This window comes from Tachyglossus aculeatus, chromosome 2, assembly GCF_015852505.1.
Source record: "Tachyglossus aculeatus isolate mTacAcu1 chromosome 2, mTacAcu1.pri, whole genome shotgun sequence".
NCBI classification, from domain to species: Eukaryota; Metazoa; Chordata; class Mammalia; order Monotremata; family Tachyglossidae; genus Tachyglossus; species Tachyglossus aculeatus.
Window position 1 is genome coordinate 71,523,256 of NC_052067.1, and position 13,553 is coordinate 71,536,808.

The 13,553-nt window shown below is 42.1% G+C and overlaps 1 protein-coding gene across 1 annotated transcript in view; it reads right to left on the reverse strand.

Annotated features, from left to right (window-relative positions):
- ADGB (androglobin) overlaps positions 1–13,553 on the reverse strand; it is a 178,836-nt gene that overhangs the window by 134,406 nt on the left and 30,877 nt on the right. Inside the window, exons 5-6 of the mRNA XM_038768913.1 lie at positions 9,853–10,062; positions 5,212–5,351 (exon numbers count right to left, since the gene is read on the reverse strand). Coding sequence (XP_038624841.1) covers positions 5,212–5,351; positions 9,853–10,062 — 350 coding nt within the window. The remainder of the gene's footprint in view (positions 1–5,211; positions 5,352–9,852; positions 10,063–13,553) is intronic.

Here is a 13,553-nt window from a genome sequence, read left to right on the forward strand (position 1 = left end):
AAACTTGTAGACAGGTGTCAAAGCTATATGCACATCATTAACAAAATAAATAGAATAGTAAATATGCACAAGTAAAATAGAGTAATAAATCTGTATAAATATATACAAGTGCTGTGGGGAGGGGAAGGAGGTAGGGTGGGGGGGATGGGGAAGAGGAGACGAAAAAGGGGGCTTAGTCTGGGAAGGCCTCCTGGAGGAGGTGAGCTCTCAGTAGGGCTTTGAAGGGAGGAAGAGAGCTAGTTTGGCAGATATGTGGAGGGAGGGCATTCCAGGCTAGGGAAGGACGTGGGCTGGGGTCGATGTCGGGACAGGCAAGAATGAGGCAGACTGAGGAGGTTAGCAGCAGAGGAGTGGAGGGGGAGGGCTGGGCTGTAGAAGGAGAGAAGGGAGGTGAGAGGGGGCGAAGTGATGGAGAGCCTTGAAGCCAAGAGTGAGGAGTTTTTGCTTGATTTGTTGGTGATTGCTTGATTCGTAGATGATCCTTACTCATCTCTCATGCAACCCACATATTCAATCTGTCACCAAATATTGTCAGTTCAACCTTCACACCATCATTAAAATCCACCCTTTTCTCTCCATCCAAACTGCTTCCACATTAATCCAAGCAGTTATACTATCCTGCTTTGATTATTGCATCAGCCTCCTTGCTGACCTCCCTGTCTCTCCCAATTCCAGTCCATACTTCAGTCTGCTGCATGGATCATTTTTCTACAGAAATAGTCAGTCAATGTTTCCCCACTCCTCAAGAACCTTCTGTTGCCCATCAAACAGAAACTCCTTATTATTGACTCTAAAGCACTCAATCACCTTTCCCCCACCTGCCTTACCTCCATGATTTCCTATTACAACCCACACACTTTGCTCCTCTAATGCCAACCTACTTACAGTACCTTGATCTCATCTATCTTGCTGCCAAACTCTTGCTCACGCCCTACCTCTGGTCTGGACACCCTCCCTCTTCATATCCTACAGACAATCACTCTCCCCATCTTCAAAGCCAAATTGAAGGTCTATCTCCTCTAAGACAAGCCCTCACTTCCTCTTCTCCCACTCCCTTCTGCATTGCCCTTGTACTTGGATTTACACCTTTGTTCATTCCTTCCTCAGCCCCATAGCACTTATGTACATATCCAAAATTTATTTATTCATATTAATGTCTGTCTTCCCCTCTAAACTGTAAACTTGTTGGGGGCTTGGAATGTTTCTACCAACTCTGTTATAGTGTATTCTCCCAAGTGCTTAGTACAGTGCTCTGCACACAGTAAGCACTCAATAGATATGATTGATTGAATCCTGTGGCCTCTGTCAGAACCAGAAAATTGGGTTGAATGTACAATTAGCATCAATTCTCTCAATCTTACTGTTTTTTAGCCATGTTTCCCACACAATTCCAAAGTAGGCATTTCTCTCAGCTGCCTACATAACCTATCTAGGGCAATCCAATTACCTGACGAAGTAAATGGTTACTCTAATTCCCAGATCTTTTATTCAAAGCATCATTCAGGTTAATCCACATCTTTAAAAGCCTCCCTTTAAAGTCTCCTGTATCCTTCCAAACTAAAGTACTGGCTGCTGCATAGGTCATCTTCTTGAAGTGCCATTCAACCTACATCTCTCCTCTCCTCACTGGATTTCTATGTCTTGCCACATCAAACAAACTCACCATCGGCTTCAAGACCCTCCACCAATACAACCCACTTTACTGATCTGCTCTTTCCCTGATACTCCCACGTTTCCTCTCTTCACTCTTCCCAAACCAACCTTCTAGTTCTTCCTCACTCTCGACTCTTTGGCTTCCATCCCTCGCTTACGTTGTACCCCTAGCTTGAACCATCCTCTCTTCCCAAATCCAACAGACTGAACCTCTCCCCACAAAACCCTCCAAATATCCCACTTCCTCCATCAAGCCTTTCTCAGTTAGTTTTAGTTTGTGAGCCCCAACGAGGCTAGTGAATTCCCACCTGTGTTTTTTCTCAGTGCTTAGCACAGTGCTCTTTTCACTGTAAGCACTTAATAAATACTCTTCCTACTACTACTAATTTCCTAGCACACTAAACCATATAAACTCTCAGCCAACTCTAGCACTTATTTGTATTCACCTTCAGCTGTCTTGTATGTCCGTTTATTCTTGTGGACAGGGAATATCTAACAACTCTGTTACGTTGTACTCTCCCAAGAGCTTCGTACAGTGCTCTGTACAAAGTGCTCAATAAATACCACTGATTGATTGCCTTTATTGAATTGTACATTCAATTATTTATTCTGACTGTTTCTATAAATATTTCTGTGTTTGTCTCCTCTCTGAGGAGCAGTGTGACTTAGTTGAAAGAACATGGACCTCCCAGGCCTGGGAGTTAGAGTTCTATCATATGCCTATTATGTGACTTTGGGCAAGTCACTTAACTTCTCTGTGCTTCAGTTATCTCATCTATGAATTGGGGACTCAATTCCTGTTCTCCTTCCTACATAGATTATGATCCCTGTGTAGGATAGGCACTGTGCATTATCTTGTATCTAACCCAGGTCTTAGATGAGTTCTCGACACACAGTAAGCTCTTAACAAATACCAAAATCATTATTATCATTATCATTATAATAATGATGATGGCATTTGTTAAGTGCTTACTATGTGTGAAGCACTGTTCTAAGCGCTGGGGTGGATACAAGGTAATTAGGTTGTCCCACGTGGGGATCACTGTCTTAATCCCCATTTTACAGATGAGGAAATTGAGGCACAGAGACTTGCCCAAAGTCACATAGCTGACAAGCGGCGGAACCAGGATTAGAACCCATGACCGCTTACTCCCAAAACCATGCTCTTTCCACTGAGCCATGCTGCTTCTCTTATTATTATTATAGTATTAGAGTGTAAGATCATTATTAGCAGGGAATATGTCACTTCTATACTCTGTACTCTCCAGGTGTCTAGTACATGCACTGCATCAAATGATTACCTACTAAACAGTACTACCACGACTAGACCTTTGAGTGCTAAAAACCATTCATGGGAAAGCAAGGCCAGTCTCCTCTAGTAGCATAGTTTATAAGAACCTCTGGAAACGGGAGTTCCCTAGTGAGTTTAATGGAGTATACAGGTTAGATAGGCAAATTCCAGCAGGATTATAGAAACTCATCTCCCCCCAAACTACTTTAGGGTTTTAAGTAAAAATCTAGACTCTTGGAAGAACTTGCTTTCATCTTCTACTTTTCATATGTTAGCATGCGCTTAACAAGTACTATTATTTGGAGAGAAGCAGCATGGCTCAGTGCAAACAGCAGGGGCTTGGGAGTCAGAGGTCATGGGTTCTAATCCCAATTCCACCACTTGTCTGCTGCTGTGTGACTTTGGGCAAGTCACTTAACCTCTCTGGGCCTCAGTTACCTCATCTGTAAAATGGGGATTAAGACTGTGAGCCCCATGTGGGACAACCTGATTACCCTGTATCCCCCCAGCTCTTAGAACAGTGCTCTGCAGAGAATAAGCGCTTAACAAATGCCATTATTATTATTATTATTATATGTTGTTACAATGGATTTGCTGTTTATTAGTCTATCAATGATATTTGAGCACTTACTCTCTGCAGAGAGTCACAATGCTCCTCAAAGAGGAGACAAACACAAACACAAGTACCAAGCACTTGAGAGAGTATCATACAAAAGAGTTGGTAAAAACATTCCCTGCTGTTACACAGTCAGTGGCGGGGGTAAGCCGGAAAGTACCAGAAAGTTCAGTTAGAAAATCAGCCAAAAGTAGCTGAGAATCGGCACGGCCAAGCAGATAAAGCATGGGTCTGGGATTCAGAAGGGCCTGGGCTTTAATTCCAGATCCACCACTTGTCTATTGTGTAGTGTGGCTCAGTGGAAAGAGCCTGGGATTGGGAGCCACAGGTCATGGGTTCTAATCTCGGCTCTGCCACTTTGTCAGCTGTGTGACCCTGGGCAAGTCACTTAACTTCTCTGGGCCTCAGTTCCCTATTCTGTAAAATGGGGATGAAGACTGTGAGCCCCACATGGGATAACCTATTTACCTTGTATCTACCCCAGAGCTCAGAACAGTGCTTGGCACACAGTAAGCACTTAACAAATACCAACATTATTATTATTACTGTGTGACTTTGGGCAAGTCACCTAATTACTCTGTGCCTCAGTTACCTGAGTAAACTAAGGATTAAGACTGGGGAGCCCATGTGGGACATGGACTGTGTCCAATCTGATTAGCTTGTAGCTAATCCAGATCACAGTTCAGTGCCTGGCACACTGCAAGCACTTAAATACCATTAAAAAAAAAAAAGGAAAGGGAAAAAAAAAAGAAGAACGGCTGTTCCAGCTCCAAGACAGCTGTATCAGATTTTACAGAAGCGTGAAGAAAACACAGAGGGCGGGTGCGGGGCGGAAGTCCCAGGTGCTGCGGACATAAAGCATATCATAAAGCAGGACCCTCTGCTCCCACACTGAGCCCTGGCACGGTTAGAGCTGAGCACCACGCGATGGGGGTGGCAACAGACTGAGTGTAGGCAAAGTGAAGAGGGAGCTGTTACAGGGCCAGGCTGGCTGAAGTGGGCAATTCTGGAGGGGGCTGCAGGGAATGTAGGGGGAGTGATCATTGTCAAGGGAGGTGGCTAGAGATAACGCTGCTAGGAGTGCAGGGTTGTGCACCATGGCAAAGTGCTGTTCATCCAGCCAGCCTGCTCCTTCAGCACCACCTCACCACCCCTCCAGGGCCCCATCTACTGACACTGGCCCCAGCTCAGGTTCCAGGTGCAGGAGGCCAAAGGGATGCGTTCACTCTCTTCTTCCTTCCACACACCTGTTCCTCCTGCCAACACTGCCACTGGGATGCTGGGGTGGGACTCAGGGGTGTTCTTTGGGGAGGAGGTGGAGAAAAACAACAGGGGGGAGGAGGAGGGAGACCTCGGGTCTAAGCGGAAGGGCTAACTCAGCCCTGTGTCCAGTGCAGGGGTCCGATCTGCAGAACTGGGCTCCTATGAGGCTCTGGGGAGAGTCACACTGCATGCAAGGTGGAAGGACAAGTGGGGTGGGATAGGGAAAGGCTCCCTTTCCTGGGGTTTCTGTCCCTGGCCCAACAGGTGGAGGGCTGGGTGCCTGATTCCACCTCCTCTGATGTCATATTATGCCACATATCTGGCATGTCATGGGTTAACAAGGCAAGAAATTTCTTTTCCTTTCACCCCAGAATATCCTGCAACGTACTCAGTGTTTGCCAGCTTAATAATAGCCTTGGTTAATATCATTGGCCAAAGTTCAATTTCACACGTGGTAGCTGGAAGTAATAAATTGTTCTCCTCATCAAAAGGCAGGGTGTCATCAACAGTTATCTTCCTCCAGCAACCCTAAAGGGGAGAAGAAAATTCAACTTATAATGCCATAAATACAATCAATTAATAGGACTAACTCCAGTAGAAGCCTGTTTTCTTTTTCTTGTTAAAATATAATGGTAGTGGTAGAACAAGTTCTTGGCTGGATTATGCATTATGAGAATAATATAATAATGATCATCAATGGTATTTACTGAGTGCTTATCTTGGGCAGAACATTGAATTAAGAACTTGGGAGAGTGCAACACAGAGTATATAGACATGAAGACAGGGGGAAGACAAACATTAAAATAAATTACCAATGAATATGGACGTAAATTCATATGTGAGGGTGGAGTGAAAATCAAAGAGTTTAAGTGGTACACCCAAGTGCTCTGGCAATGCAGAAAGACGGACAAATAGGGGAAGTGAGGGCTTAGTCAGGTAAGGCCTCTTGGAGGAGATTTGATTTTAATGGGTCTTTCTAGACCGTGAGCCCACTGTTGGGTAGGGACCGTCTCTATATGTTGCCAACTTGTACTTCCCAAGCGCTTAGTACAGTGCTCTGCACACAGTAAGCGCTCAATAAATACGATTGAATGAATGAATGAATGAATGAATGAAGAGGGAGAGTGTGTTGGTCTGTCAGATACGAAGGGGGAAGAAATTCCAGGCCAGAGGAAGTTATGTGGGCAAGGGGTACACGACAAGAAAGGCAAGATTGAGGCACAGTAAATAGGTTGGTGTTAGAGGAGCAAAGTAGGAGATCAGAGAGGGAAGGTAGGAGAGGGAGAGCATTTGGGAGAATACAATCCAACAGAGTTAGCAGGCACGTTCCCTGCCAATGACAAGCTTATATTCTCCTAACTTTTTTGCCTGTGGCTTTTGCTATTTTGGGATTTTTTTCAATTTGAAAAAGCAATCGGATTATCATGCTTACAAATTAAATGACTGAACTATAAAATGTCAAGCCCAAATAATTAGGTTCAAAATATGCATATGGCTGAAATGTCTGCAAATCCAAAGTTCTGCAAAAGGAATTCCTACAGGTGCAATCTGTTAGAGTAGGCATTCTAAGAACCAGCAGAATCTAATCAAATTAAAATGGGCTAGGGATAAGAAAGTAAAGCCTTTCTTTATTTCCTAAATCTGTGCCTTCTTAAAGGCTAAAATGTACTATTCTTAGGAACATTTGTCAATCCTACCATCCAAAAGCTTCTTGTCCATAACCTGAAGCTTGTTAATTTACGCAGCATTATAGTTTCCAAAATACCTGGAGCTCAAAAACAGCATTACAAAATAAAAACCTTTTTTTAAAAAAATGATCACAATAAATTAACTTCGTATGACAGTGTATTGCTGAAGCTATAATTTGAAAGAATGTCTTTTTAAAAGTCCTATTTCCTTGTAAAAAAAAAAAAGTTAAGAACATTGGTGCATGGGCCTGGGAGTCAGAAGGACCTGGGTTCAAATCCTAGCTCCACCACTCATTTGCTGTGTGACCTTGGGCAAGTCACGTTACTTCTCTGGGCTTCAGTTCCCTCATCAGTAAAATGGGGATTGAGACTGTGAACCCCATGTGGGACAATCTGATTACCTTGTATTCAATCAATCAATTGTATTTATTGAGCGCTTACTGTGTGCAAAGCACTGTACTAAGCGCTTGGGAAGTACAAGTTGGCAACATATAGAGACAGTCCCTACCCAACAGTGGGCTCACAGTCTAGAAGGGGGAGACAGAGAACAAAACCAAACATACTAACAAAATAAAATAAGTAGAATAGATATGTACAAGTAAAATAAATAAATAGAGTAATAAATATGTACAAACATATAGACATATATACAGGTATATATACACAGTATTCCCCCCTGGCACATAGTAAGCGCTTAACAAATACTATTAAAAAATGGGCATATCTTTCCTCATTAAAGTAGTAGTCTTGATTTGCTAATAGCAGAATCCATTTCAGGAAGCATCCATAATCAATCAATCAATGGTACCTATGAAGCAGGTACTGTGTGCAATGCTCTGTACTAACACTTGGGAGAGTACAATATAACACTCTTTATAGAGACAGTCCCTGCCCACATGGAATTCAACAATCTAGAAGTGGAAACAGACATTAAACAAATCACAAGTATGTACTTAAATCCTCTGCACCTGCAGGTAAGGGGGAATATCGAATCCTAAAAGGGTACAGATCCAAGTGCAAAGGTGACACAGAAAGAAAAGGGAGTAAATGGTATAGATTTAGGGGAGTCTTTCTCCATCTGTGTTTTACAGGAAAACACAAGTCTTCTCTCTGAACTGAACTGAATCCAAACGTCCTCTAGACCAGTAAAATGGACAAGGACTTTTGCACTAAATTTCACAACAATAGGACAAGACACCACCAACCCACTGAAACTTAAAGGTGATTGTTGGATCCATACAAACAAAAGCAAACACTTCCTCAAACAATCTGTGGTAAACATATAGAATTCACTAATTCAGAGAAGTTGTCTGGACAAAACAATACCTCATGATTCAAGAGGAATGTGGAAAAATTGATAATAACTGTCATTTTAGGCCAGTCACTTAACTTCTCTGTGCCTCAGTTACCTCATCTGCAAAATGGGGATTAAGAGTGTGAGCCCCACGTGGGACAACCTGATTACTTTGTATCTACCCCAGCATTTAGAACAGTGCTTGCCATGTGCACTTAACAAATACCATCATTATTATTATTTTACAGATAGGAAACCTGAAGCCCAGAGAAGTTAAGTGACTTGCCCAGGGTTACACAGAATGTCAAAAATGAGCTTCTAGAGAGAAAATTGTTTAATGACATAATAAATATATTCTAAATGTACATGCATATTATGCTTTTGCTTAGGGCCACAGGGGATGCTAATAACACTCCCCATAGATCAGCACATGGAATCAGAAACATCCTGTTTAATTGCACACTCCCTGCCTTTCTCCCCTACTCAAGACAGAAAACCTACAGATTAGTCAGAAACACCTGATACCTACTGCAGCTGGATAGTTTTGTTTTATTTTTGCTCAGACAAAAATGCAATAAAATATAAAGTTCTTAGGCAGAGAAGGCAGAATTAAATCCACTCCTTTGTAGGGTTTATCTGATTGCATTACCTTCAAGAGAAAAGTGTCAACTGCCCTGTAGTTTTCATCAAGCACATGGTCCTGATGGGTGACCAGTCTCATAGTTCACCTGGAAGTCTACACTTTAGATGTACCCAGAAACCAGTGCATTAACATATCTGCAGTATTGGCTGCATCCCTTATACTAGATCCAGTATATCCAGTATCCTAATTTGGTTTCCCACTTCTTTTATATGTACAGAAACCTGGAAGCTACTCTGAGACTGGAGTGATGCCAAAGGTACTTACTTCACAGCACACCAAATGATCGTACAATCCAAGTCCTTAGGCTTGGGAGTCAGAAGCACCTGGGTTCTAGACCTGACTCCACCACTTGTCTGCTGAGGGTGACCTTGGGCTAGTCACTTCACTTTTCTGTGCCTCAGTTACCTCATCCGTAAAATGGGTTTGAGCCCCTTGTGATACAGGGACTGTGTCCAAGCTGATTAGCTTGTGTCTACCCCAGTGTACAATGCCTGGCATATAGTCAGTGCCTAACAAATATCAGAAAAAAGGGGAGAATAAAGGTATTCTATTTGCTTATGTACTTGCTTTAGATAACTGTTTGATCTCTCCAATGTAAAAGAACTGTTTTACCAGTTATTACCAGTTATACCAGTTGTCCAAGGACAAAGTGATTGGTAGTATCAAAAGAAAAAGTTGAAAAGCACTTAAAACAGAGGGTCTCTCCTTTACCCAGAGAGCAGGAGCACACACACACACACACACACAAACATACACCCCTTCCCCACCACAACCTCCCGAAATCCCTCAAGGATAATCCCTTTCGTGTGCAGGGAAACCTTTCCATTTGCAAGAGACTTTTGCCCTCTGAAATGACTCTGCTCACCTATTTCTTTTTCAAGGATCCAAGTGATAAGCACTGTTCTGAATAAACTACATCCTGAAGCTTTGAAATAAAACAATGATGTGCATTATGTTTTACTCCACCTACCTCACCACATATTAAAAACCTAAACAAAATCACTGCTAATCATTGTCTACTCTAGTAACCAAACATCATCCTTGCAGCAATACGGAAAAGTCCTGCCGCTGGCCAGGAATTTCTGACCGGCCAACATCCACCTTACAATTGCTCATGATAAGCAGTGTTAAGAGGAAGGAGAGGATCAACCTAGGGAATTTTGGTGAGAAGAAGCAAGGAAGCTAGGGAGAGACCCAACTGTAGGAAATTGGGGAAGATCAGTAAAACTGAGCTCCCCAGGGCCAAATTTCTCATTACTTCTCCTCAGGCTCACCATGACTAGCTATCTCTGGTTTCCTCTCCACCACCCTAGCTGCTGCCTCCAGCATGGTTTCTGGCATACCACTGTTCCACCATTCAATCCTTACACTAAAATGAATTTATGTGAGTGCTGGTAAACTTACCATCCAGTAGAGTTTCACCACGTATTTTCCATACACATTGAAAAGAGGCATGTGTCCCTTCACTGCCTTGCACAGAGCATATATGTGTTCCCAGGGCTTCCAGAAGAGAGGAGGTAGATCTAGTCCATTGACTTTAAAATCACTATTTAAAACATTTCCATTGTATATTTTCCATACTGCACAGATTTCACTTATAATCCATCTCATCAGCTAAAGGCAAAGACAGCGTTACATGGTTAGCTCCCCAATGGACCGAATCATAAAACCATTAGGATTTAGGAAAAACTGCATTAAAATCTTTATATACTTTCTATATATTCTCTATACAGTTTTATATAGGAAAATGTTAAGAAACTTACTGACATGCTCAGGTGAATTTTGTTTTTAGTTTCTTTGACACAGGAAAAGCAAACAATGAATGTAGGTAACAGCCTATGCTTCAAATTCAAGGAGGAAAGCAGTGTTAATCAGCACTTAGAACAGTGCTTGGCACATAGTAAGCACTTAAATACCATTATTATTATTATTATTATTATTATTATTATTATTATTAATCCCTCAAAAGTGCAGAATCCACAGGTACTGCATGGTTATGTTACTATAAACTGTAATAGGTCATAAGAATATTCTTTTAAATCACCCTTAGTGACAAAGACTTAATGATATGAGTTGCTCTGGGGGACTGAGGTTTGATATAGGGATTAGTCCTTGGGTTATCTGTATTAATAATTTAAAGGATTAGAGAAACAGCATGGTTTAGTGGATTGAGCATGGGACTGGAAGTCAGAAGGACCTGGGTTCTAATCCTGACTCTGTCACATATCTGCTGTGTGACTTTGGGCAAATCACTTCACTTATCTGGGCTTCAGTTACCTAATCTTTAAAATGGGGATTAAGATTGTGAGCCCTATGTGTGACAGGGCCTGTGTCTTACCTGATTACCCTATATCACCCCAGTACTCAGAACAGTGCCTGGTACATAGAACTTAACAAGTAATAATAATAATAATGATGGCATTTATTAAGTGCTTACTATGTGCAAAGCACTGTTCTAAGCGCTGGGGAGGTTACAAGGTGATCAGGTTGTCCCACGGGGGGCTCACAGTCTTAAGCCCCATTTTACGGATGAGGTAAAAGTACCATTATTATTATCATTATTATTATTATTAAAGGATGTTCTGGGTATGGGGATATGCTTGTCAGATACTGAAATGGATAGAGTGTTAATACTTCAAAATGCAGGAAAAAAAAATTCAGCCATGTCAATAAAATGGCCCTTCACAAGCAACAAAAATCAATAAGAAAATATGCAAGATTGAAGAATGAGCACAGATATAGGTTGTAGAAAGTACAACAGAAAAATAGGCTAGGGGTTATTTTGATGACAGATTGAACATGTCAGTAATGTGATATATGAATAAATAAAGCTAACTTGGTTCTAGAAGGTATTATCAGAATATGGCAGGCAAGAACCAAGTAATCTTTCTACCCAATACTTCATTGGTATGACTTTTATTAAACTTCTGTGTCCTAGTGCAATGAATATATTTTTAAAAGGATATGTAAAAGCAGGAGGTGGTCCAGAGAAGAGAAATATGGAAAAATCAGTGCTCCAAAGAATAGGTGCATATATCGGGATTGTTTAGTTTGAAGAGAAAAAAGTTATTATTCAATAATTGCCTTTTGGCTGATTGAATAGAATAGTGACCAGTTTTTGACTGTGTCCAAAACTCTGAAGAAGAGCAAATGGCTTAAGCTGAAGCAAAGGAGATTTTTGTACAAACTAAAGGACAATTGCTAGCTACCAAGGAGAAAAGACAGTATGGCAGGCTATGAAGGGAAGCCATGGAGTCTCTTTATCTGGAGATATTAAGAAAAGGATCGGTCTTATATGGGTTTGTCATTCACTGCCCTGGAGGTGGTGAATTTTCAAAAATCTTACTCCCTCTAGAGGTCTATGTTAAATGAAAGCTGAATTACTTTGATAGAGATTGGCAATAATGATGGCATTTATTAAGCACTTACTATGTGCAAAGCACTGTTCTAAGCGCTGGATAGGCAAGAGCTCAGGCCTGGAAATCAGAGAGCCCTGGTTCTAATCTTGGCTCTGCCACTTGTCTGCTGTATGAACTTGGGCAAGTCATTTAAATTCTCTGTGCCTCAGTTTTCTCCTCTCTAAAATGGGGGTTCTGTACCTTAGAATGGGAGCCCCATGTGGGACAGGGACTGTGTCCAACCTGATTAATTTGTATCTACCCCAGCACTTAGAACAGTGCTTGACACAAAAATAAAGTGACAATACCAGTTCTCCCTATTACATAAGATCATGAGCCTCCTGTGGGCCCCAGGGACAGGGATTGGGTCCAATCTGAAGATCTTCTATCTACCCCAGTGTTTAGTACTGTGCTTTGTTACGTAGTAGGCACTTAACAAATATGAGTTTACCTTTCCTTTTAGCATTTCCTTCATAAGGTCTCTGTAGAACAAGCTGGACACTTCATTTTTTGGCCATCTCCTTCCAAGGGTGAATATGTTAGACTGTGTTATGTTAGACTTCCCAAGCGCTTAGTACAGTGCTCTGCACACAGTAAGCGCTCAATAAATACGATTGATTGATTGATTGATGTTAGGTAGCTGAGAGATACTTAAGCTCTTGCCTGCCATTTGGACACTGTTTAGTTCACTGGGATCCTAATATGCCAAATGGACCATAAGTAGTCTGAAAGACTAAATGCACCAGAGATGTTGACTGTGCACCATAATAACAAAGTCTAAGGCAATTCTGCATCTCAGGTGAAAACTGGTAGATGCTTTGGAGACAGATCAGCAGGGTAAATTGCAGTCAAGGGAGCAGGATTTTGGGGGCAGAAGCTCCTAAAGGATCATGAGACAATGAGGAAAAAGAGGAGCTGAAAAAACATAAACCTGACAATATTGCAAAGGCTAGACTTTGGACACGCACAATCAGGTCAGGACTTTGGGTTCCATGTTTACCTTTTCATTCACATGCTCATCCACACATAAATTTGACCACCAGTGGCATCTCAACCACAAGGGCAATTCTATACATGGACAGGAACAACCACTCTATTTTGAGCATAGAGGCAAATTGGGGTGGAGCTTTAAGGTGGTGGGGCACTGAGGATGGGGCTTCGAGAGGACTAGAAAGAAAAAATAGAGGGGAGGAGTTGATGGAAGGGAAGGAAAGACAAGAAGGAAAGCAGCATGGTCTAGTGGATAGAGTATGGTCCTGGGAGTCACAAGAACCTGGGTTCTAATCTTGCTGTGTGACCTTGGGCAAGTCACTTAGCTTCTCTGGGCCTTATGTCATCTGTAAAATGGGGATTCCATACCTTAGATTGGGAGCCCCATGTGGACAAGGATTGTGTTCAAACTGATTAACCTGTATCTCCCCCAATGACTTACACATAGTAAGCACTTAACAAATAACAATTAAGAGAGAGGGAAGAAGAAGTAAAAAGTACTAGAGGAGAACCATTGCCTCCCACTTCATCGTCTCTTCTCTGGTCCTCACTGGGCACCGGGGCCAGATGTGAACTGTTCTCCTTGTCCTTGCCCAGAAGTCATCAACCCGCTTGCCTCACAGCTGCCTAACTGCACACTCCATGGGTGCTCCCAAATACGGTTGTCATGGCAGCATCACCACTCTCATCTCCACTCACAACCCTGGGATCGAAGCC